This window comes from Danio rerio, chromosome 17 (assembly GCF_049306965.1).
Source record: "Danio rerio strain Tuebingen ecotype United States chromosome 17, GRCz12tu, whole genome shotgun sequence".
NCBI classification, from domain to species: domain Eukaryota; kingdom Metazoa; phylum Chordata; class Actinopteri; order Cypriniformes; family Danionidae; genus Danio; species Danio rerio.
The window spans coordinates 25,203,588-25,230,316 of record NC_133192.1 but is presented as its reverse complement, the minus strand read 5'-3'; the positions used below and the strand labels follow the sequence as shown (position 1 = coordinate 25,230,316).

At 32.9% G+C, this 26,729-nt stretch overlaps 1 protein-coding gene across 1 annotated transcript in view; it reads left to right on the top strand.

Moving 5' to 3' along the window:
• The window catches only part of pdzd8 (PDZ domain containing 8), a 69,715-nt gene that overhangs the window by 13,380 nt on the left and 29,606 nt on the right, over positions 1-26,729 (top strand). The window contains exons 2-3 of the mRNA XM_684682.11: positions 15,185-15,310; positions 19,185-19,287. Of these exons, the coding sequence (XP_689774.5) occupies positions 15,185-15,310; positions 19,185-19,287 (229 nt within the window). The remainder of the gene's footprint in view (positions 1-15,184; positions 15,311-19,184; positions 19,288-26,729) is intronic.

The following is a 26,729-nucleotide window of genomic DNA, read 5'->3' as shown; positions in this document are numbered from 1 at the left end:
AATTTTCATATAATTTATTTACAATACAGTTTGCAAAGTAATAATTTCTGTCTTTTAGTAGGTATATTGTACAAGAGATTTGCTTCTAATTGGATTTGCATTGTAAACATTAATTAAAAGTTAAAAAGGTATTATTTTTTTAATTTCAAATATTAAGTTTTAGTTCTGATGCTTCCAAAATAATTCTGCACAAATCCGCTGATTTAAAAAAAAAAATTCTGCGCAGAAATGTCAGCAGATTTTTATGGCCCTACTCATAACTAATGTTTCACGTAATTGTGAAATAATTGTTTAGATAAATGCTGTACAAGTAAACTTGAATAACTTCAATCGAGTGTTTGAAATAAATAATTCTGTTAGGTGATTTTGTAGTTTTTAGTTATGTTGGATTTATACACGCTGTTAAATCTTCTGGTCTGTTTGATTTCTCATGTTAATTCTTTAAGGTACATTTGAAGTTTCTGCACGGGATGGCCCTTTGGCCTTAGAAAGAGATTTACTAGTGATCACAGTGCCATGCTTACCTAACAAGATGTGCGTGAAAATTTTATAAATGAAAATTTTATAAATACTTAAGAAAAGCTATATGTTCTGCTATTTTTTTCTAAGCTTTAAAATAGAAAATGTTTTATATATGTCTCTAAACATGTATATACAAGTAGCTTTTGCTCAGTTAATTCTGTCTTGCCGTCACATTGTAAAGGACATCCTTAAGTAACGATCTGTCCATGACTCTACGCTCATCATCTGTGATCTCAGATCATCAGCAGTGATTGACTTGACCATGATAGAAACATACATCTCATTCTCTCTGCTTTCGCTCTGTTCACGTCTCCGGAGTCCACTTATGTAAGTCCGTGTCGGAAAACATCTGTTATGCTTCTGTTTGCACACTCTTGCACATGCTATTTTACACCCCAACTTGCTCTCTGTCTATACTTATAAAAAGTGTTTAACCTTTCCAAAGCCATATGGCATCATGACATTTGATCATTTCATCAATGTTTCATCAGTGATTAAACCCATATGTCAAAATGTAAACTTGCAGGCAAAGAACTTCAGTGTACTCTGGCAAATACACGCAGGCCAAAGTTCAGAGAGGATGAAACGCCTTGATATTCTTCTCTTTTGTGATCTCTTTATAACCATTAAATGCTACAGTCAATGATCATGTTTTAATCGCTTTTTAGTTCATTAAGTCACAGAATCTCTTGGGAGAAAAATAAACATTCGTGAGCTTAGTTTCCAGTAGGGCTGCACTATTCTGGCTGAGATGCGAATCACAAATTTTTTGCTCAAAATCAAGATCACGATTTTCTCATGATTCTGTAGATGTAAAATAAAGGTTAATATAAGTACATAAAACATGGCGGTCATTTCAACTGTAAAAAACTGTAAAAATACGTAACCTGGTATATAATAACCATAAGTTGACTTTCCCAGAATTCACTGCATTGCACATCACTTTTTTCATAATATTTCTTTTTAGTTGTTTAGTTGTGTTACATCTAATGTTGATAAACACAGTTTATTTCATGACTTTAATTTTATGCGTGTTACCACACTGCTGCTTAGTAGCTGTGTGAATGACACTGAGCACACTTTACAGCTAGTGGGAAAAGTTGTTTGGGATGAGCATTGGTTCATTATGTAACTTTCTCGTCACCACCTGCATATGGCTGTGTTAATGTGTCCATCTGTGTAACAAAAGATGTGTAGATGTTAGTAATTCAACATACAGACATATTACCTCTATAAATTAATGAAATGTGGTAGTTTACTGTAAAATTAATAAATTACATTTATGGCTTGTGCTGTATTTTTAATGGTGAAATACTGGCAACCACATAGCTGTCGTTTTTTGCTGTAAAATTAAAAAAAAAATATTATTGTTAATTCTTGAACGTATGGTAAAACAACAAGAATAATATTAAGACTATGTGTGGCTCTACTGTTGGATAAAATGCTAAATTTTGTATAGACTTTGAAAAATGGACTTGACTAGACTTTAAATGTGTCCTGGTTGTTAATGCACAGTAAAGTGATAACATCAGAATACAGCCATTCATAATTCAAATTCTTAACTTATTCTGTTTGAGATCTTGTTATTTTGTCATTGACGACATTATTAGAACATGTTTTCACTGGTAAAATGAGGCATTTGTCATTATCAGATTCCCTCTTGCATTATATTCAACATTATAGAGGGTAGAGTAGTTATACTGACACTGGAAACACTTATTTGCATGCACAACACTTTGTGTTCGCTATAAAAGAAAAAAACATATAAAATGCTTGTCGTAAACATAACTGTACAATGCAATATGATCATGTAAACGATGTGCACGGTTTTGCTTTCACTTTCACTGCCCAGTGCGTTCATGTCGTGGCTGTCGCCACTTTGAGGAGAAAAAACATACCTGCAATTCATACTTGCCTCGCGATCCCAAACGATCAATCAGTTTAACAAACTAAATGTGATTTACAACTTTATTACCTGTTATTCACTGCCTATGCAGGTTCTGTTCACTAAAGTATACATCATTCACGGCCGTGCACACATCCTCTCAGTAGTAAACAAACAGTTTGTCATCTCATGTGTGATTTCGCGGCCACAAATACATCATTACATGAAGACAGAAATGACACTTTTGGGTGAATAATACCTTATAAAAACAGTAATTGACACTTTTAACACTATTTGGAGGTGTCCATGTTGCTGAGCAACATATATAAAACAACGTGAAGACTTTTGCAACCGCCTTATGCTTCTCCTGAACTTGAAAATATAACTGGCTGAATCATGAATATGCTGGATTAAGATCATGTGGGAAGTCGAATCAGATCACAATCTTTTTTTGATTAATCGTGCAGCCCTAATTTCTTTATTAATGCATGCAACTGCTGTTTTGTTTTCTTTACTGAGATTTGTTTAAAATATGATAACACAATATTAAATACTGACTAATGTAGGCAACTCAATTACTTTCAATTTAAATATTATTTAAATATTTGTATGTTTATGGTGGATTTGATCAACAAAGTGCCTATATTCTATATTACTTAGATTAAATAATTTAAACACCTAAAACTAATACATATATTAGTTATATATATATATATATATATATATATATATATATATATATATATATATATATATATATATATATATATATATATATATATATATATAATTATTTTTATTTTGAAAGTCAATTTAGGCATCACAACATGTACATGTAATATTATTTTTTGAGAATAGTTAAATATTTCATGATATTATGCTATTTATATTTTAAAAGTAACTAAAATTGACAGACGTTGTTATTATATACTTTACATTTCCTGTTATATATTTTAATCTAAATTCATTTTTTATTTTATCTGTTGATCTTAAGCAGTTTTAAAGTGGTTTTATTTGTATTTTCAGCAGTATGAAACAATAAAAAAAATGTAGAAGCAATTTTCTAAAATAACAGGAAGATTACTAGAAGCTCATTACCTGGCTTTTGTAAAATAAATGACATTGAAATAACAGACAATAAATGAGTTCAAATTACTTAATGTCAATAAAAGTAATTTGTTAAACTTTTAAAGGTCAAGTGTTGTCAAAAAACATTCAGAGATCAAGTTTGGATACTGCTATTGGAAATAAAAAAAAACAGAAATTTTAGACGGGGAAAAATTTATGGGAAATTTATATTTTTACTTTTTCTAATTCTAGACGATTCACTGGCCATCTTTGAATTACTACAGAATCAAAATAATGAAATATGTAATCACAATAACAAATCTGCTTTCTCATGCATTTACATTAAATATGTAATATTGTTGTCTGTAACCATAACAAATGCATAAGAGGAAATAAATGGTAACAATCATGACATTAAAGTGAAATACTCATTGTGCTGTTTGGCTGTACTTGCATGTGAAATGGAATTTTTTATTTTGGAGTCAGAACACACACATAAGCTGCTGGCACTCCTACCCGATTGGCAAAGTCATACATTTCTTCCTGCTCCACATAAAACAAAGCTGATTTGGTTTGTCCTCAGTGACCTGGCTGTGGTGAATATGAGGTATTTAGAGATGAGTTGGTAATATGAGTGGAATTTAATCCGGTCCGCAGTGCTTCTAGTGAAAAACACAGCAGGTCTGTGTTTGTTTGTGTGGCTTACATACATCTCTGACCCAAAAAATCGTTTATATGTTTTCTTATTCTACTAATGACTTCTAAGTTTCGTTGCTTTAATTGTAAATCTAAAAAAAAACTGTGAGTCAACATTGAAACAATTTATAAATATACTAATTTAGGGAAATATTTAATCTTCGTCATTTTATCTTCGTCATATTTTGTTGGGTGTATACCATGCTAGTACACCAGAGAAACAAAAACCTTCATCACACAGTGATCAAAACGAGAGAATAGTTGTTTTTTTCATGCTACAATTATTCCTAATGTATCTGAAGGTTAAACAGAAATGAGTCAGAAGTCTACAGGTCCTTGTTTTAAATCATTACAGCACATCTGCAGACACAAGACATAACTAGTCTCTCAGTTGTTTTTATTTTAATCACCACTAGATTTTAAGTTAAATATGTATGTATTTCAATAATGCATTGTTAATTATATCATATGCTTATATAATCTCACTGGATTTTGTGTGCATTTGTGTGCCACTGTTTCATATATGTGTGTGTGTGCGTACATGTTTGTAGCGCTGCACAATACTGGTTTTTATTTATTAATGTAGTGTCATACTAAAATAAATAGGTAATAATGGATATTTTTCATATTTAATATTACTTTTTTTCGGATTAAAAAAGCTGTAAACTGCAAACATTTAGACACTACAAATGAACAAATATCTTGGCAGGTATTGTGACTCTTATTGACTGTTGTTATTTTTCTGTCTTGCATCTTTATTTTCAGTTTTAAGTTCACCAGTAACACTTAAGAATAATGGTCCATTAGTCAATGTTAGTTAATGTATTTACTAACATTATAAACTTGTACAGGATTTATTAAATGTATGTGTCCTGGCTAAAGGTCCCATGTCACCAACTACATATAAATGAGAAGTTAATCTCATATTAAAGCAATGTTGTTGTAAAAAAGATGATTAAACAATATTAATAAAAATAACTGTAAGCAATAGAAAGCAGGTAAAAAAAAAATCATACCATGATCATGAAAGGATGATCACGTGGACGCGGTTAATGTTAGGCCTGTTAATCATCTGTTTAAAAAAATAATTAAAGCAAAAGCAGAGTCTGCTGCTGCTTACAAAAGGATATTTTTTTTTAATATTGAGCTCTTAAAAGCAGCAGGACTGTGGGTGCACGATCATCACTTTTTGTCCAGTCTATTTCAAAGAGAACCGAACGCACCAGTTGCGCATACTCTAGGCAGTAGGCACGGTTGCCTCGCTTTTTAATTTGTCATTTTTCATCATCTGTTCACGCGAGTGATCATCCTCTTATTCGATGTTAACCTGCTTTCATTGTTCGCACAAACACAATTACTTTTGTCAGTCCTGCTGCTTCTCGATTCTAAGATCACATTTTCTTGAATATTGGGCACTCTTTTGGGAAATATGTTAACATACTATGTGATTGCTGTTCCGGCATTAAGTCCCGGCTCACAAACCTTTTTTCGATCCCATACCTCCTTTCTCTTTTCAACTTTGCTTCCTCTCAATATACTGTCATATCACAATAAAGAAAATAATTGCAAAAATAAATCAGTAAAAAATAGCTTGGGGCAAAAAAATACGGATGCACTGAATTTTCGAGAAATAAAGAAAAAACAGCAAAAAATGTAAACCTAAAAAAGGTTATTTATTATACCTCACTGCGAAATGTTGCATTTATCACGGTATCACGATAACAAAAATTTCCTTCACTCCAACTTTATCTCTTAATTAACAGCTTCAGTTTTTGTGTGTTTTCCATTCATATACTGCTGTGAATTGCATTATGGGACCCTGAGCTCTGCTTTGTCAACTTTTGATTTTGAAAATTCGACTCTACAGTTTAACAAACTGACTTTTATAGGCAATTTAGTAGCTTAATATAATATTATTCTTATGAAATAAAATATAGAGAAGTCTGTAAAATAACAGAAAATGTACAGTCAGGTTTTTGTAGCGTATATATAACACCAACCCAAACAATATATCACTTTAAACTATTAAAAATGTTTTTTAAAAGTCACTTTTTCCAACTTTTCAAGGGTAAAAGTTGTTGGAAGAAAGCGGAAGTTCCCATAATGGAATTCAAATGCATAAATAAACAGGGAGAAAAAAATAAAAACATTAATCACAAAATGCGGAATATTTTTCACTATAGTTTGTAGTTAGTCTCTTTGCAAACCAGGAAATTTTTAGTGGTTTCAGAAAGACTGCAGAAATCTGTTATCTAATGCAAATATTGTGCCATGTGATTAATGAGAATTCTTTTTTTTTTAACTGCCTACACTTAACACCTCTGGAGTGGAGAGTAAGAAAGATGGTGAGCCCAGGACAAGGTCTTCACAGTCAATAGTCTCTGCTGGCTTCTTTCCCTCAGAGCCGCTCACCACAAGTATTACTCGCACTTCTGTTGGAAGCCCTCGAAAGTACTTTAAATGGCAAAGTGCTTCATCATACAGGTTAAGTGTTCTTCATTCGAGTACAGCAAAGTTCATTCCTAAGAAGCTTATCTTTTGTGTGCTGCAGCGAAGAGCACACAGGATGCTATTGTAAAGGTGATGCACTGATAACAGTATCACTCTATTTTTATAGCCTACGGTCTCCGCACTACGGTCCCTGTGAGAAGAGAGAAAGTTTCCTTAGAATGAGTTTACGTTGACTGAAGGAAGTCTACCAAAAAAAATTTTTTTACTTCGTCATTATTGTGTAAACTTTTACCCTCATGTCTTTCCTGACCTGTTTCTGGCTGTTTTTGTGAAAAACAAAGCAGACATTTAAAGAAAAAAGTTTAATGAATACTGAAAAAGAAAAGTAGATGTAAATAAAAAATGTAAATGGCAGAGGTCATTTGCAACTTTTTTCTGCATGATGATATCATGCAGCTCAAATGAATACAGTAATTATTATAAAGCAAATAAATATTCTAAAATATTATACAATATAAAAAGTGGTGAAATATGTCGGGCGTATTTAAATGTATTGAGCTGAAATGATGCAAACATTTCAAGCTAAAATTAAAAGAAATAAAAATTTAAAAATGGTGATTTTAAAAGCTAATAAATAAAATAATAGTATATAAATCAGTTTTTCTCAACCATGTTCTTGGTGGATGCCCAGCTCAGCACTTTGTCCTTGTCTCCTTAACCAAACACCTGATTCAGATCATCGAAATCTGAAAGAGGACATCCAAAACATGCAGTGCTGGTGTCCTCCAGAAAGTAAGAAACACTGATATAAATGATACTGAAATCACACTGGTTTTTTGTGCAAGGCATCATTAATTGTTTTGTTTTTTTATAATGATTTTCAGGGTTTTTCGTATTTTATTGGGATAGAATCGAATTTGGGTAGCCGTGAGCACCATGGTGCTACACGTCGGTGCACTAAACTACTAGGCTATTGGCGCCAACATGCAAGGCATCGTTAATTGTTAACGGTGCTTTTCCACCGCCGGGTCGTGGGGACAGCTGTCTCAGGAGAGAACCCCTGACTTGCCTCTCCCCAGACACTTTCTGCAGCTTCTCTGGGGGGATCCCTATATGTTCTTAGCCCATCCAACAGGCATAGCCCCTCCAGTGTGTTCTGGGTCTTCCCCGAGCCCTCCTCCCAGTGGGACATACCTGGAACACCTCCCTAGGTAGGCATCTAGGAGGCATCCGAAACCGATGCCTGAGCCACCACAGCTGACTTCTCTCAATGTGGAGGAGCAGCGGCTCTACTCCAAGCTCCTCCCGGGTGACAGAGCTCCTCACCTTATCAATAAGGGTGCACCCTGCCACTCTGCGATGTAAACAAATTTTGGCCGCTTGTTTCCGAGATCTTGTCCTTTCGGTCATGACCCAAAGCTCATGACCATAGGTAAGAGTAGGAATGTAGATTTACTGGTAAATCGAGAGCTTTGCCTTTCGGCTTAGCTCCTTCTTAACCACAACAGACCAGTACATTGACCGCATTACTGTGGCCGCTGCACCAATCCGCCTGTCAATCTCACATTCCAGTTTTCCCCCACTCATGAACAAAACCCCAAGATATGAATAGATATACGGTCTAAAATAAAATAAATATAAACAATGGTAAAGATTTGTCAGGGATATGAAATTCTTTTAACTGAAATGAAACGTAAAGCTAAAAACGGTTCGGTTACGATTATCATGCTATTAATTCAATTCAATTCGATATCTCTGTGCAACACGGTGCATTGACAATGCTTTCCATACACAATTTTATATTTTACTTCCCAGCACAACAATTTTTGTATTAAAATGTATAAATATATTTATATATTATTAATAATACAATTTTGTCCTTTAGTACAGTCAGATATATGAACTGTACCTGAGTTAAAAACTCCAGTACATGCATAGAACAATATGAGCATTTATAGCAAATAAACAAATTTAAATATCCCACACGCTTTATGAGCCTTGTCGAGTGAGTTCTTACACCACTCTGATTGGTCACGTGCTCAACAGAAAGGGCTGCGATTTGCTCTAATGCTCTGGCGCAGTTCACAGATGAGTGACACTAATAAACTGCAGCTGCGATAACAGCTGATCTATGATAGACACAGTGAAGAAAACTCATGCAGTTGTGTCTGTATTCAGAAGTATTGCTGTAACAGCCGAGAGGAGAGGAAACGTTACCTCACGCCAACAGGTCAAAGGTCAACAGTGAGAGATAGAGAAGAGAGACAGAGAAATGGAGTTTACTTACAGTTTCTCCATATAGTGAAATGGGGGCTTCTGCTGTAATTTCAGTGGTAGTTTTTAAGTAGTTGGAAAATTTTAATTACTCGCGCTCGCCTCCCTCGCCATAGTAAGCTACCGCAATATAGCGCATATGGGATAAATGACGTCAGTACATATGATCTATTACTAAGCCGATACCAGTTCAGGTTTGTAAGATTGTCCAGGTTTGCATCGTGGTGCACTGAAGAAACAATTAATTTTGACACCCTTAAATTATATTATATAAATTATACTAAAATCAGACCCAAATGGCACTCCAAACTTCACATAAGCTTCATAAATACACATCAACAAATGTTTACGTTACATTTTCCAAATTTGAATATTATTAAAAGTGTATGAGATTTGAGAATGAACTATTTTAATACATATTTAGTTTAGAGTTGCATTAATAAAACAAAGAGCTGTTTGTTTATAGTGTTATTACCTTCAGCTATAACCACACAGTAAATATTCACAATTAGAACAGTGCATTAGGATGAAATAATAGGTTCATTCAGGGCCTGAATATTGCTTATTAGTTAATCATTGTTAATATACACCAGTGCATGTTTGTGCATGACCTGGAATTTCTTACAGTTGGCATGTGAGGTCCAGCATGTGTGTGTGTGTGTGTGTGTGTGTATGTGTGTGTGTTGTATTTTTAATGCGTCAGGCTGGCTGTCTTCCTGTAAGGGTGTTTCTGGTAAGTGATAGGGCTGTGCTCTGTGCCCTGTGTTTCTCTGAAACAAACTGAAGTCGTGTCCTGCAATTAAGCCGCAGGGAAGTGAAGAGAGGAAGGGGTGCCATAGACCCACTGTTACCACACCGCCATCTTCTTCCTGCAGTTGCGTATCGTAAAAACATCTAAACAGGAAGTAGAATCACTTAACTGCATATGAGTCACACATATTGTGAACTTCTGTGTTTACACCAGTGCTGTTGTATTATTGGTAGCATTATCATTTTTTGTAATAGGTTGATTTACTTTGTAAAAAAGCTCTGTTCCACAATCGATTTGTGTTGGGGCAACATTAAGAAATTAAGTTAACTTGTAGGTTTTTACATATTTAAGTGGATTGAGCATAAAACAATTAAGATAAATCAATATTTGTGTTGTTTCAGCTCATTTTGAACAAGCATTTTTAACAAACAGCAAAAGTTTTATTTGTGTTTATACCATGTTTACAGTATTTCTTTCAGTTTAAATTTTAATTATAGGTAAGGTGTTGTTTTTTTACATAATAATAATAATAATAATAATAATAATAATAATAATAATAATAATGATAATAATAATAAAAATAATAATAATAATAATTTCTATTAGGAATTTCTTCTTTTTCATTTATTAGTTTTACAATTTGAAATATTTTATTCAAATAAAAACAACTTTAAGTTTTTCTTTTTTAAAACTCTTTAGGTATAATTAATTTAAATTAATTAGCATTGTAGATTTACTTTTAGTTAACTAGTTATTACACAGGGTTTATTTTAGTCGTCTGTGGAAAATAAAATTAGAGACTATTTGGAAATTCTCAGTTTGCTTGATTTACTATCTATAGATGTGTGTTAGAAAATCTGAAAGAAATCTTCTCAGATCTTTTATAGGATAAAACAAGCTTTAATGTTTTACTCAAACTCATAATACTTTTAGTAAAGAGAAATGGAGAACTTTAATGTCGTCTGTTTTGTTTAATTTTTTAATAATAAAACCTTTGCATTAAATACAGATATTAAATATTTGCACTGTGGAAAGAAAGTGTTAACTTCATTATATGATTTGTGATATACAGTTATATAATAAATATAAAATAGTATAATATATCCTTTATATGTACATTTTATTAATAATATAAAGTTTATTAATGCTTGTTTACACAGGTTTTGTTGGTTATGGGTGAAAGGTCAAGGTTGTCACAGTTGGTCTTATATTCATAGTTTTAGTTGTTCGAGGTAGAAAATGCTTACAAAATCTCAGCAATGCATCTCATTAAAAAAAGGATTCAAAGATGATTTCTTGGATTTACTAAATTTAAATTGTTGTATGAAATTTATGAAATAGATGGGCTGAATTTTACAATTTTGCATAAATAATTTTTTCAGTGCAGGTTTAGAATTCAAACAAGACTAAAGAAGTGCTTCAATGTTTACATTCTCTCTCAGCTGAAAAAGGTCAAACTACAAGCTTTATCTTTATTCAATACTTGCAATATTGACTGGTCTGTATTGACTATACAAAAAGTTGACAGAGGAAAAGCAAGAATAAATGTACAAAGAATCTGAGCAGTGCAGACACACATCAGTGGTATTGATTTATTGAATGCAGAGATGTATTAATATATAGAGGCTTTATTTGCCCAGCGGGTATTGTTTTTCATCGTGACTTTTCACAGTATTATATCCATGTGACTCAGCTAAATCTTGTCTTAATCTCGGGATTTTGCTTGTGAAATTGTTTGCATTAGAGAAGTCAGTGAAATTGCCTTTTGTCTGTTTATGCTGTTTAGAGAGTGGTTCAATTCTCTTTGACCTCTTTAGCGTAAGCATGTGATTGTTTGTTTTTCACCAAGTACATTAACTGCTTGGCACAAGATATATGGACATAAACCTTTTAAAATAGTGCACCCAAAACAGAAAAAAATCATAATTTTCTCACCCTTTATGTATTGCAAACCTATGTAATTGTCTTTCTTCTTTCTTTTGTTGAATGTAAATAATCTATATAAATATTTATGTAATTTATTTTTATTATTTATTTATGAATGCATAAAAATCTGGCTGCAAAATTTGTGTACACCATACACAACATTAGAAATGGTAAATCAACTAAATTCAGTTGCCTTTTTTAAACAATCTACACTTTTTTTTTTTTTTAGATATATTTTTTAAAATTGTTTATTGTCATTTTAATTAGTTAGATAATGTTAATATATGAGATGTTTTATACATGCCTAAAATGCTTTGGCAATACTGTACACAATGTCATGCCAGTATAGCAACTTGAACTTAAAAGAAGATATTTTGAAGAAAGATGGAGACCTGTAACCATTAGTATTTGATTTTCCTACTATGGAAGACGATGCTTTTTTTGCTTTCTTTGAAATGTCTTATTTTTGTTGAGCAATAAACGACTTGAGAGTGAGTAAATAGTGAGAGCCTTTAAATTCTAGCCCTTTAAATGATTTTTAGCTTACAGTATATCATAAGTACTTTTATACGTTATTAATTTTTATGATAGTTTAATATTTTCTGTCTGAGGCATGTATAAAACCTAATCATTCCTTCTTTTTTTTTTTTCAAAGGCTCTTCTTCTGCCAGTTTCCATAGCAATTTGCATGATGATAAAGTGGGAAAAAATCTGTCTGGACTTTCAGAAAAAAGCTAATTTCTTAGACCGATGGGTTTTGTAATATTTTGTACCTCACAAGGGCAAAGTGGAGGGGCTTTGTTCTATGGAGAGAGAAAAGCACTTCCTGTTTTAGGAACACTAATCCTTTAGGTTATTATTAGCAGTAAAGTGTCTTGAAATAGAACAGAACCATTCTCCTCAGAGGAATTCAAAACTGCATCAGCTCTGCATCCGGCAGGAGGAATTACCCTGTTTGTACAATTCTGTGTATCAGAGCAGTTTACCTGACAGTTTTGATCATGTGGTTGATGTTTTTGTTGTGAAATAAATACTTACTCAATGCTGGAAGTTTTAAACGCTGTGCAATATAATGGATTACTGGTCATGCTGCGGAATTCAAAATAAGAGAAGTCTTTAAGAAAGAGGAATTTACTATTATTTTTTGTTCAATCATTAGTTTAAATTCATATGCTAGACAGATTTTTGCCTAATATTGTAGTCCCCGTTAAGTCATAATATGCTAGTTGAATTCTTTGGTGTATTGTTTGGAGATTTGTTTTATTACATTTTTTGTTTTTACTGTAACTTTACACGTAATGTAGGAGGAACAGAGACATTGCATTTCCTAGATACCACAATTGAACCACAAGGCTTTGTATTCAGAACATTTTATCATGGTGACATGAAAGGGCTCCACAAATGGGGCACAATGTTTTTGGGCCCTAATATATACATCCATCCATCACTCATAGTTCATATCAATCATTCTTTAGTTTTTCATTATGTAGTTGTTTCCATTTATCCATTGTACTATTGTTTCAAACATCTATGCACTGTTTTTTTTATTTCTAACAATAATTCTGTAGTTTGTTTTGTTCTGGTTCCATCCATGTCTGCCATTTTTCAGTTATATATATCATTGTGTAATTCTTTCATTCCATAATTCTATCCCACGTAAATCCATATACTGTATACATCCATCATTCTTTAATTGTGTTCATCTATCCCCCACTCTAGTTCTCTCTGCCATTTTCTAGTTCATTCGTTCTATACTGTAGCTCTATCCATCCATTCATTCTCTCTGTTATTGTATAGTTAATTTGTTCTATAGCTCCGTCCATCGGTCAATAGCTCCATCTGTTGTTCTATATTATATGATTTCATAGTTAATTTGTTCTATAGCTCCATCCTTCCATTCATTGTTCTATAGCTCCATCTGCTGTAAATTATATCATTTAATAGTTCTTTCATTCTTTAGTTTCATCCATCCATTCACCCATCAATCCTTCATTCTGTAATTCCAAAATTCTATTCATCAATCCGTCTATCCGTTTATTTGTTGTATATAAATCATTTAGTAGTTGTTTTGTTCAGTAAATCCATTCATTTCTCCGTCCATAGTTCTGTCTATCCACCTGTTTGTCTATCCATCAATAGTTCTGTCGTTCTTCCATCCATAGTTCTGTCCATCCATAGTTCTGTCTGTCCTTTCATCCATAGTTCTGTCCATTCATTTGTAAATCTATCCATGCATAGTTCTTTCCATTCTTCTATTCATTGTCCTGTCCGTCCGTCCGTCCGTCCATCCATCCATCGTTCTGTCCATCTGTCACTCCCTCCATCGTTCTATCCGTCCCTCTATCCATCTGTCTTGCTCTATCCATTCATCCCTCCATCTGTTCTTAGTTCTATCCATTCGTCCATGCATGCCTTTATAGTTCTGTCTGTCTGTCTATCTATAGTTCTGTCCATCCATTGTTCTGTCCGTCTGTCCATCCATCCATTGGTCTGTCTATGCATCCGTCCATCCATTGTTCTGTCCATTTGTGGATTCCTTTATCCATAGTTCTGTCTATCCATGTGTTCGTCCGTACATAGTTCTGTCCATCTGTGCGTTCATCCGTCCATAGTACTATCTATCCGTGCGTTCGTCTAGCAATAGTTCTGTCTATCTGTCCGTTCATTGTTCTGTCCATCCGTGCGTTCGTCCGTCCATAGGTCTGTCCGTTTGTGCTTTCGTTCATCCATAGTTCTGTCCATTTCTGCGCCCATCCATCCATAGTTGTGTCCATCAATTTGTCTGTCCATCCAAAGTTCCGTCCATCCGTCTATCCATCTATCTGTCCATCTATCCCCCCTCTCATCTGCCCATCAATAGTTATGTTCGTCCAACTATCTGTCCATTCATAGTTATGTAAATCCATCCATCCCTCTGTCCATCCATTTGTCTGTCTATCTAACAGTCCATTCATCCATCCATCTATCTCTCAATCTTTGAGTAGAACTCATGAAATAAAAAATGTGATGTTTTACATTCATTTCAATCATTTATATCATTCTTTTGTTCTCTATAATCCCCTGTCCATCTATTGTGTTGCAGTTTTGTCCATTTAGGGATTAAACATGGAATGCCAAAATGTACTTAATTCCTAGAATTACCATGCAGTAGCAGTGAGAGTCAGACCTCGAGCAAAGGCATACGGTTTAATTTCACCTTGATGGAGTCTGACATTTAACATCATAGTTTTCACTTTAGTTTTGCTTGAATGCTTACCCGTCTTGATGATTTGCATAATTTATATGGGCCTAAAAATCCTTGCTGCAGTATTTAGCTAAACCTGCTCTTCTCCTCTTTACATACTTTCTGCTCTAAGGCAATAAAGTTTTCTTTGTGAAAGGACAATATACACACACTCACACACACACACACACACACACACACACACACACACACACACACACACACACACACACAAGCTGAAATGCATGTTTTTCTGGTAAGGGCAAGGTAAAGAGGTTGTACACACCCAAAATGTCCGCTGACTTTGCAAACATTTCCTATTGACCCTATTAATAGTGCAAAGAAGGACAGTATTGTTGATTGTTTGTTGTCTGTTTTTGATTGACAGGTACAAGCCCTTTTTTCCTTTCCAAGTGCAGCCACCTCTGATGTCGTCATGTGACCTTGACATCTCCATCCGAGACACGTTATTGGTGGAGGGGCGTCTACGGGTCACACTTGTTGAATGTAGCAGGTAGGACAACCTGTTCTTTCTATGAGAATTCTATTAGCATTTAACTTTGGTTACACTTAATTTTGATCATCCATTTAAGTATTAGTAGACTGTCTGCTTAATATCTGTTGATACTGTTCCTTCAGTAGACATTTTAACTGACTATAATAAACTTTGCAAGTACATGTCAACTTGCACTAACCCTAACCCCAACCTAACAGTCTCAGTATAAACTATTGAGAATTAGTTGCAATGTAACTTAAATTCAACAAATGGACCATCAAAATAAATGGTCACAATGGAAATAAGCCCAGGGCTTTATTGTGTTTTTATCCTCGACAGTTTTTTTTAACAAAGTGTATGGAATACTTTTTGTACAGTTTGTCTCAAATCTGTCAAATAAAATTCAATTCAATTCAATTCAATGGTGACCTTAGCTGTTAATGCCTTTATTTATTTTATTTATTTATTTTTAATAGTTCACTCAAGAAGGAAAATTACCGCATCATTTATTCTGGTTTTTAATTTTTGAGTTTCTTTCTGCTGTTAAACACAAAAGAAGATATTTTGAAGAATGCTGGTTGCTGGCACCCATCGATTTACATAGTAGGAAAAAAAAGCTATCAGCATTTTTCAAAACATCTTCTTTTGTGTTGAAAAGAAGAAAGACACTCAAATAGATTTTAAGCAAGTGATGGGTTAATATATCATTTTAGGGGGTAAACTCTCCCTTTAATGTTTAGAAATTAGTAAATTACACTTTATTGTGTGAAACAGGGATGCACTGTTAGTAAACCTCTAGCCAATGCAAGCATTAGATTCTTTTCATTTTGTGGCTGATATGATAAATCTGTACCATTATGTCTGAATAATATTAAAAACAATCCCCATATTTTATTTGGTAATAAATATGATGTATTTATTGTATGTGATATGAAAGACGCAGGTGAATTTAGGCATTAAAACATCACAAATTATATTTTCATTTTTAAAAATTGATGAATATTACATTTAACAATCTTGTTCAAATGTTAGTATACCATTTCTATCATAATGTCACTTTTTAATCACTTTATACATGCTGCAATTCATATTCCATAGCAATTGATGTAGTTCAGTAAGTGTAATCCAACTTTATAGTGAACACTATCATAATGTTTGTTTTAAACAGTAACCTATTTTACTATTCATCCTGAAAGGAATCATAAAATATGACTTATCTTTGTTGTATTTCTCTCAGTATTGCAGATTTAACCCTGTGTGACTTGTTTTCCAGAAAATACAGTAATTACAAATTGGGTTACTTACACACTTATATTAGCTGTTAGATGAATGCAAATGTAATCAAGACTGTACAAATAATGAAAATTAGTACGTATAGTTTAATAAAATATTGAAAATGCTAATATTGGCAGATCAAAATGTGGCATTATTGAACATTTCTAGCACAGAAAAGCCAAACAAACACTGATTATAAATGTTGTATCACTGCAGTTTTCCAAGAATGGCTTGCCCTGTATCTCCTTTTGTGTTTTCAGTGTCATCACATCACAGATATTGTAATCATTTTCTATTGTTAGCCTCTATCCAGTTATGTGTGCATATACACCTCTTTGTTTTCTTTAGTTTACTCACATACATAGTGGTTCGAACCGACGATGCATATAACATTAAGTTTAGTACAGTGACATTTATATAAAAGAGTCTGTTCAGGGTAATATACACTGCGCTTGCTGATTTCTTATTCATTTGGGACACAAAACTCATACGCAGCCATTGCATTCCTAGTCAATGAAATCTGAAATGGCCTGTTTGCAAGCTGTTGTATTTGAGAACCTCCACACAATGAAACAAAAGCGTCATTCTTTTCGCTATTGTGTTTTTGTCTGATGGTAACTGACTACAATGGTGTTTGTAATAGGTTTTCCATTAATAATGCACAACGCTTGACAATTACAAACCCAACTCAACCCTCGTGTGCTCTCGTACAGACAGTTTGTTTTCTGTATACTTGGTTTCTGTGTGCGGCATTAAGACGAGAGTTTGTTAAACCTGTGATTTGTTGAATAGTCATTCAGTTTGTGCCTATTGCAGCTTTGTTTCATTTGTTTTTTTAGCTGTGCTGAGGCTTTTCCACCAGCAGAGGGTAGTAGTGGACTTTAACTTAACCTGGGTGACCAGTCCTGCTCCAGCGTAGATGTTGGTTTGTAGAAATTCTAGTGACAGGAATATGCTAGATGAGGATTGTTTAACTGGGGAGCTCAAATGCAGGAATGTCACGTCTGATTTTTTCAAAATTTGTGTGTGTACAGTATAAAAAGTAGTCAGACTTTAATTTTGAAGTCAAATCAAATTACATTCGATCATACTTTATATTAAATGGCATTTACTACTATATACTTGCATCAGCAAATGAATACAGTGTAATTACTGTGTTCACAATGTATTTCAGGACACATCTGGTGCTTATGATGTATGATACGGGTTAGGGAAAGCTTTGGTGATATGTGTAGGTTTAAGGGTGGGTTAAGGTGTAAGGGATGGCACATATGGAAAGAATCTGTTTTGATATAGGTTTTTAATATATGTGACATATATAAAATTGTATATATGCACATATATGTTCACCTATGTTGCAAAATTATTAAAATCCATAGCAGCTAGACAACATAAATAAAAGCCTATGTATAAATTGACACATATGTATATATATATATATATATATATATATATATATATATATATATATATATATATATATATATATATATATATATATATATGTATATATATATATATATATATATATATATATATATATATATATATATATATATATATATATATATATATATATATGTATAAAGTTAGAATTATTAGTCCTCCTGAATCGATCCATTTATTTTTTCCCAGCTTCTGTTTAACAGAGAGAAGATTTTTTTCTACACATCTCTAAGCATAATAGTTTTTAATAACTCATATCTAATAACTGATTTATTTTATCTTTGCCATGATCACAGTAGATAATATTTTACAAGATTTTTTCAAGACACTTATACAGCTTAAAGCGACATTTAAAGGCTTAACTGGGTTAATTAGGTTAACTTGGCAGGTTAGGGTAACTAGGCAAGTTATTGAATAATGATGGTTTGTTTTGTAGACTCGGAAACTATTCAGAAAAATAATTGGCTTAAAGGGGCTAATACTTTTGACCTTAAAGTGGTTTAAAATGTAAACCTCCACTTATTGTAGCCAAAATAAAACAAATAAGACTTTCTCCAGAAGAAAAAAAATATTATCAGACATACTGTGAAAACTTCCTTGCCCTGTTAGTGTTAAACATCATTAGGGAAATGTTTGAAAAAAATAAATAAATAAATAAAATAAATAAATAAATAAATAAATAAATAAATAAAATAAAAAAATATAAAATAAAAAAATTTAATTAGGGCCTATAATTCTGACTTCAACTGTCTCTCTCTCTCTCTCTCTCTCTCTCTCTCTCTCTCTCTCTCTCTCTCTCTCTCTCTCTCTCTCTCTCTCTCTCTCTGTGTGTGTGTGTGTGTGTGTATACATATATAAAATTATTGCTTAGTAATGAAACGTTTGAATAGAAGTATGATAAAGTACATTTTCAGTGCTTGTAATAAAAATTTTCGTTTGCTGTAAACTATGTGCACCAGCAGATGGCAGTAGTAGCTTTATAAACAATCTATTGAACTTAATGACCATCGATGAGTTTGCAGAGCTAAATACATATTGCACAAGATGAAAACATCATTTCCTTTTCATTTTGTGTGTCTGAACACAGATTCGGCTCTTTTGTGTGAAAAAAAGTACTTTAAAATAACAAAAGTGATATGTTCCCTCATTTACCTGTGTTTTCTCTCTCTAGGTTGTTTATCCTGGGCTCATATGAAAGGGAGACGTACGTTCACTGCACTTTCGAGCTCAGTTCTGACGAATGGAGGGAAAAAACTCGTAGCTCCATCAAAGAGGTACACGTTTCATGTGTTGCTGCATGTCTTTCACTCTGCTTGAGGGTGTTGTAATTGCGTGCATGTTTGATATGCATTTATTAATACAAGCACAAGCAGACATGCATGTTTGTTGCATATAGCACAGGTTAAAGGTCAAGGAAATATAGATGAAATGGTAAATATCCAGCTATAAATGAACTATAATTCTTTACTATTATCACATTGTCCTGAATTTAAAAATGTCTGGATATGTATAGTGGATATAGTGTCAGACACCAGACAGTTCTGTAGACAGTGATAATAAATGCTGTTTATAGTGATGTCACTATATATACAGATAAACAGTTGAAGTCAGAATTATTAGCCCCCCTTTTAATTTTCTTTTTCTTTTTTAAATATTTCCCAAAAGATGTAAAACCGAGCAACCGGTTTTCACAGTATGTCTGATAAAATTTCTTCTTTTGGAGAAAGTATTATTTGTTTTATTTTGGCTAGAATGAAAGCAGTTTTGATAAAAAAATTAAAAAAACATTTTAAGTTAAAAAATATTAGCATTTAGGCAATTTAGTCTACAGAATAGTGGAAAAGAAAAGCGATAGTCTACAGAACAAACCATCATTATACAATAACTTCCCAAATGACCCTAACCTAATTAACCTAGTTAAGCTTTTAAATGTCACTTTAAGCTGTATAGAAGTGTCTTGAAAAATATCTAGTAAAATATTATCTACTGTGATCATGGCAAAGATAAAATAAATTAGTTATTAGAGATGAATTGTGTGAAAACTTTTGTTTACAAATGTATTGAAAAAATCTCTCCGTTAAACAGAAATTAGGAAGAAAATAAACAGGGAGCTAATAATTTAAGGGGGCCTAATAATTCTGACTTCTGCTGTATATGGAGCAAATTAAGGGGCCACTTTTTAAAATTAAAGTGTTGTCAGTTAGAGTTTTTTAATTGTTCAGAAAATGAAATTTGGTCATAATAACAAAGGATAGTTTTAGCCATTTTATAGCAAGTATTTATACTTTGTGATATGAAAATGAACCCTTTTCCACCAAATATTGATTCTGAGGGTATAAACATACATTGGTATTGTGTTGTCTAAATATGAACATAAATGTGTAAGAACTTTGCACCTTTTTTGTTATTTTTTACTTTGCATTTCAAAGAAATGTCATCTGTAACTTTCATTCATCCATTTGCTCTTCAGCCGCACAACTCGAGTAACTAAAAGAATCAAGCAAAAGTAATGATTCACTCAATCCACTGTAAATCATAAATGCAGACACACTGAGAATTTCCAGCTCTTTTACTTTTTTTATTTATATTTCAATTCTGAATGCTCTTAAATCTGAAGGATTTAATTAAATTATTTTTTGTGTGTGAAAGGAGGGAAGCTAAATGCTTTTAGTGTAACCGTTGTAAACGCTGCATTTCTATCCATAGCTGTATTCTAAATGAAGTTATAAATGTGCCTTAAATACCAATGCAACATATCTCATTTTCTTTTTCTCAATGCAGTTTTGACCTAGTGCATCTTAGTCATATTAACCTTATTGTCAATGTATAATTCATTTCAAACACACTTCTTGTTTCATATTTGATAGACAATAAATGTCGTTTACAGTGGTCACTTGAATCCTTAAAATTAAGTTTCTAATAATACTGTTTATATTTAGAGATTTTTTCAATTAATATTGTTCAGAAAAGTACATATATAATTCTATAAATATATAGAATTGTTGTGTGATTTGAAAGTTGGGCTCATTCCAACAAAACATTGGTTTTGTGTTGTCTGAAAATAAAAATAAATGTATGAAAATAAGGCACTTTTTATTGTAATTTTAAAGAAATGTCATCCGTAACTTACAAAATAAATGAAAAAAAATGTTTCATCCAATTAACTAGTAATCCTAAATCCAAAGAAACTGGGAAATTTCTGTTTTGAATGCTTTTACAACTAAAGGATTTAGTTTTTGTGGAAAAAGCAGTGGATCTAAATGTTTTATTTTGTGCAACAAGTATCTGTATTGGGCAACACAGTGAGCACTGTCGCCTCACTGCAAGAAGGTCGCTGGTTCGATTTCCGCCTGGGCCAGTTGGCATTTCTGTTTGGAGTTTGCATGTTTGCCCTTTGTTTGTGTGGGTTTCCTCCAGGTGCTCTGGTTTCCCCCACAGTCCAAAGACATGCGGTACAGGTGAATTGGGTAAAACAAAATTGTCCGTAGTGTGTAAATGAGAGTGTGTGGGTGGGGTATCTGTATTTGTGATGCAACATTTCTTTTTTTCTTGATGCAAATTTGCAGTGCATCATATATATTACATAATAAATATTACATATTAGACTTCTTGTCTGGGAAATACTATAACTGTAGTGTTTAACAGAAGAAGTTTATTCAAACCATACAGGTTAAAATTACTGGGGAAAAGTCTCCTCTCTTTGGGGTGCTGTTTGGGAATGCTAGCTAACATGGGAAATATTCTAGGAAGTATGTGTTCGTCATCATTAGAACTGACGTTTCTGAGGTCATTTCTTGGGTCATCTGTTGTTTTGCTGGGAGTTAGTTCTGCTCATGTGCTCTTCTCTGTGAGGAGTTCTTTTCATTTACTTCTACAGAAATTGTTATGGGCTGGGTTAAAAAGTTATACATTAATTATTTATTGTTCAGTGCATTTATTTGTTGGTGATATCCACCAAAATTGGCAGCTTTGTGAAGTGCTTTGCATCCATAATAAATATGTAATTTATTTCTGTCCGTTGTAAATGTCTGTTTGTCTATCCTTTGGGCACAAATACCATCCAAGAGCAATTGATTTATGAAAAATTAATGTTTAGCACAAACACTTTACTTTTCTACTTGCCGACCGAGGCTTCTCTAAGCGGTCAATGACAGCAGGTAGAAAATGTCAACTTAAATTGCTCCGTTCTAGTCATTTCTCCTGTCCTATTAAATCCAACAGCACACTCACATCCGCTGTAGAAGAAGTAGGCTGTTTATATTTCCAATCAACGTCACAGCTTTATTTTATGTAGAGTTCAACTGATGGACACACACGTGTGTTCGTACAGCAGCTGTTTAATATTTGGCTCATTCTGTCTTGTCATTATTTACTTACCCTTGACTTGTTCCAAACTAGCTTGAGTTTCTTTTGAACACATATGAAGATATTTTGAACAATGTCGGAAACCGGTAACCACTGACTTCCACAGTATTTGTTTTACTTACTATGGAAGTCAATGGTAACCGGTTTCCAGCATTCTTCAAAATATCGTCTTTTGTGTTTAAAGCTCAAACTGCTTTGGAACAAATTAAGGGTGAAAACAATTGACAGAATATTATTTTTTTTGTGAACTATCCCTTTAAGACTTGTTTTTAATGTGGATGTTACATAAGGTGGAGCTGTTTGTGCACTGACACCAGACTGATTCAATTGTTAGTAAATCTCATCTTATCAGTTCATCTTATCAATCCAGTGATGCTAATAAAAAAGAAAATAATGAAATTGAATCACCTTTCATTTGTCAATCATTGAACATCCAATCTACTAACCCTCAGCTTTTTCCAAACATGTTTGAGTTTTTGTTCTTCTGTTGGACACAAAAGAAGATATTTTGAAGAATGTTAGAAATCAGCATAATTGACTTACATAGTATTTGTTTTCCTTGTGTGGGACCACTTTACAAAATGCTTTAAAACATCATCATTTATGTTCAGCTTATTAAAGTATAGCTTATTTTTATATAAGAATTTATATACAGTATTTAAAGTCAGATTTTGGGAGTACTGGCCACTCCTATGAGTTTTCTCAATTGATGTTGCTGTGACTTCATTTTAAATTAAAAAAAACTTTCTATATTTGCATGGAACATGTGCACTGTTGAAACATAATCACATTTAATATGATTCTTTTTGTCGTATATATATATATATATATATATATATATATATATATATATATATATATATATATATATATATATATATATATATAAACACACACACACACACACACATACATATACATATATGTATATGTATGTATATGTATATATGTATCATTACTTTAATGTATAGCAGAAACATTTAATTAATATAGAGATCAAATTAATTATTATAAATGTTCAGTTTTTTTGCCTTTCATGTCTTTAATATTGTATTTGAGTCCTCTCTCACATTTCTTTTTTATTTTTGTAAGTACAATGATGCATGAGAAAATAACAGCTGAATAATGGAACTTTTGTATTTCATCTGAAAAGCACAATGAGCTAGTGTCTGTGAATGAGAGACTAATTCAGGCATGAACCAGCATTGATACAGCATGTGTTTAAATGCTTCTCTTATACTCTTATTTTTCAGTCTTAGGGGTACACACATTGCACTGTGAGAGAGAAGTTATGGGACACCATCTGTCAAAATTTAATTGATTGCTCTCACGCTCCTTTTACGGTGGGACTTTTTCTTATCGGCAAACCACCATTTTAAATTATACTTCCTAACCTGTTAACATCAACATTATCTTTCAATTCCTTCTTGATGGCAAAGTTTATTTAAAATTATAATCTACATCTGTAACTCAACTATAGCAATTACAGGCACACACACACACACACACACACACACACACAAATACAGTACAGTTGTCACGATACTGGAATTCGGAACCAATTGATACTGAAATTTTAAACAGCGTTTTTAAAATTTTTGTATTGATTTGTACCAAATTCCAGTATCGCGACAATCCTAATCCACAGACAGTTGGCTTAAACAATTAGTAAATTTTATATTTAAAAATCTATTTTTTATAAATATATATATATAATTTAATTAGTTTAAATACTATCTAATTTCTGGAGTTATCATTTAATTGAACTGAATAGAAAGTATTTACTGGAAATATTATATTAATTTAATTTAATCGATAAGAATCAAATTACAGGAATTTTAAGACATATAGAATTCAATTGCATTGGTTAGAATATATTAACAGATTTATAAAAATAACAGGGTACCCGCGGGGTCTTAAAGTCTTAAAATGTCTTAAATTAAAAAACAAAACTTTACGACCTAAAAAGTCCTAAATTCGCTGAAAATGTGACTTGTAGATTTTAAATTATTTTAAACAGGTCTTAATTTTCCAATGTCCATGTAAATCAGGCCAACACCTGTTAACAGTATACATTCACCAACAAAGCAGCTCAATAAAACTTATAACAAAACTCTATTTACAAACCTATTTAACAATATGGTTCCTTAAAATAACGTTTGTAAGTTCTCCATATATTTATAAACCATATGTTGTAAGGACACTGACCAAGACAGACAGAAAGGAATATATTTTTGTTTGTTTTGACACATTATCTAAGTATTATTCAAGTAATAATTTTTTTTTTAATGGGGCAAGTAAAAATCTGAAATCTCTAGACTCCTTAAAAGGTCCTAAAGTTGACTAGGTAAAACCTGCAGAAACCCTGAATAAAACATTAATATATATATATATATATATATATATATATATATATATATATATATATATATATATATATATATATATATATATATATATATATAAAGAGCAGGACTTAGACTGAAATGTCCCATCCTTAAAAGGGGCGTGGCATCCATCAATCAAATTTTGACAGATGGTGTCCCATAACTTCTCTCCAGCTTGTATGTGATTGTGCATGCGTGTAGATGCTAAAATGAATGTTCACAAGTGCCGGTATGTTTATGTGTAACAACCCAAAACTGTGCATGGCACGGCAGACTTACACCGGCTGCTGTGCATTTCGGCTCATGTTTATCAGCTTCCCCCAGATTCAGAGACCTCAGCAGGGATTCAAACACAGGATTAGTACCGATATCATCTGGAAAAGGTCATTGTTTTTCTTTCCTGCTCTCTCTCGTGTTCTCCCACCCTTCTCTTTCTCTCTGTCACTTATATCTCTTTCCTTTCTTTGTGTCTTTCACCTCTCTCCATATCCTCAACGTGGGTCGTATGATTTACGCGAAGCCGAAAGCACGGATGGAATCTCGGAATCCAGTTCAAAAAACTAAATTAAGCCCTATTCAGACTGCAATGGCTTTTCATGGCAATGTCTGTAAAATAAAAATCTCTATAGCTTCTCAGTGATTTAACACATGCCTTCAGGTGATGATGAATATAACAAATTTAGGATCAATCTTCAAGTAAAAAAAAAATGTTGTTTAACTGTTTAACTGTCAGCTTATGATTTGAATCCAATGCGGAAGTAAGTAGTTCCTCATACAAAAGGGTTTTTGAGACTCTCCATGTTTGATTTTGTATTTATATACACAATTATGCTGTTAAACTGTTGTATAAATGCAATATCACACTCGTAGCAGTGCGATATGGCTGTATATCGGCACTGCGCACGCCTCCCACCAGTGCCAATATACAGCCATATCACACTGCTACTCGTGTGATATTGCTCAAATAAATATACACAAAGTTTAGCTCCAACCCTGATCAAACTCGCACTAGATTCACATGAGATGACAACCAATTACAATGGACACCAACAGAACTAAAAAAGACAGTCTTCGATAGCTAGTCAGTAATTAAACAGAGAACACTCCATTTCTAGCACTTCGATAATGTAAACATTCATTTTTAATACACAAGATGCTACTTTTCTAACGCCAGTTACCATAAAGAGCAACTGTACGTCTGTTTTGGTGGCCAAAAAAGATTTACCAAATGACTTTGGATTGATTTCTGTTAGTCACTAACTCTGCATTCAGACTAAGCATGTAGAAATGTGCATCACACTACTCGCTCTAGCTTAATCTCTGCGTTTTACACAATTGAGGCAAATTCCTTGCCTTTGCTAGAAGCTTGTGATGCACATTTTGCATCATTCGTGCCATCACGCAGAAATTTGCCTCTGTTGACACATTTGTATTTATTTTAGTATCTATTTGCTTAAATATTTAACTTCATATTTGGCGTAAACTTGGTATCTGAGATGTGGATTCGAACAGCAATTACTGTATTTTACCACAAAACCTCAATGTTTTTCAGAAAACAGTAAGTGTTTCTGTAATTTGGCCAGGATTTTTGGTTCATTTGGCTCAGACATTCTGGTTTCTGATGTCTATTCAACCAAATACAAGATAGTAAATAGTGATCCCTTAATGTCCTTTAGAAACAAATGTCATCGGTATAGGACTCTAAGCTGTGTAACAAAATGTCACAGAATTTGTCAAATTTTGGATAAATAAAAAAATGAAAGTAGCAGTGTGTGTGTACACCTAATCAATTGACAATATGGGCTTATTGTTTTTTAAAAATCCAACTGCAAAGAGTGATCTCTTCACGTCTTTATGAATGAATGACGCAGTTGGATATACCACATTAATCTGATGCACATGTATCATTCATAGTGTTTTCAGCCTCTGACAATTTGCTAAATGAGGATGTAAACACATGAATC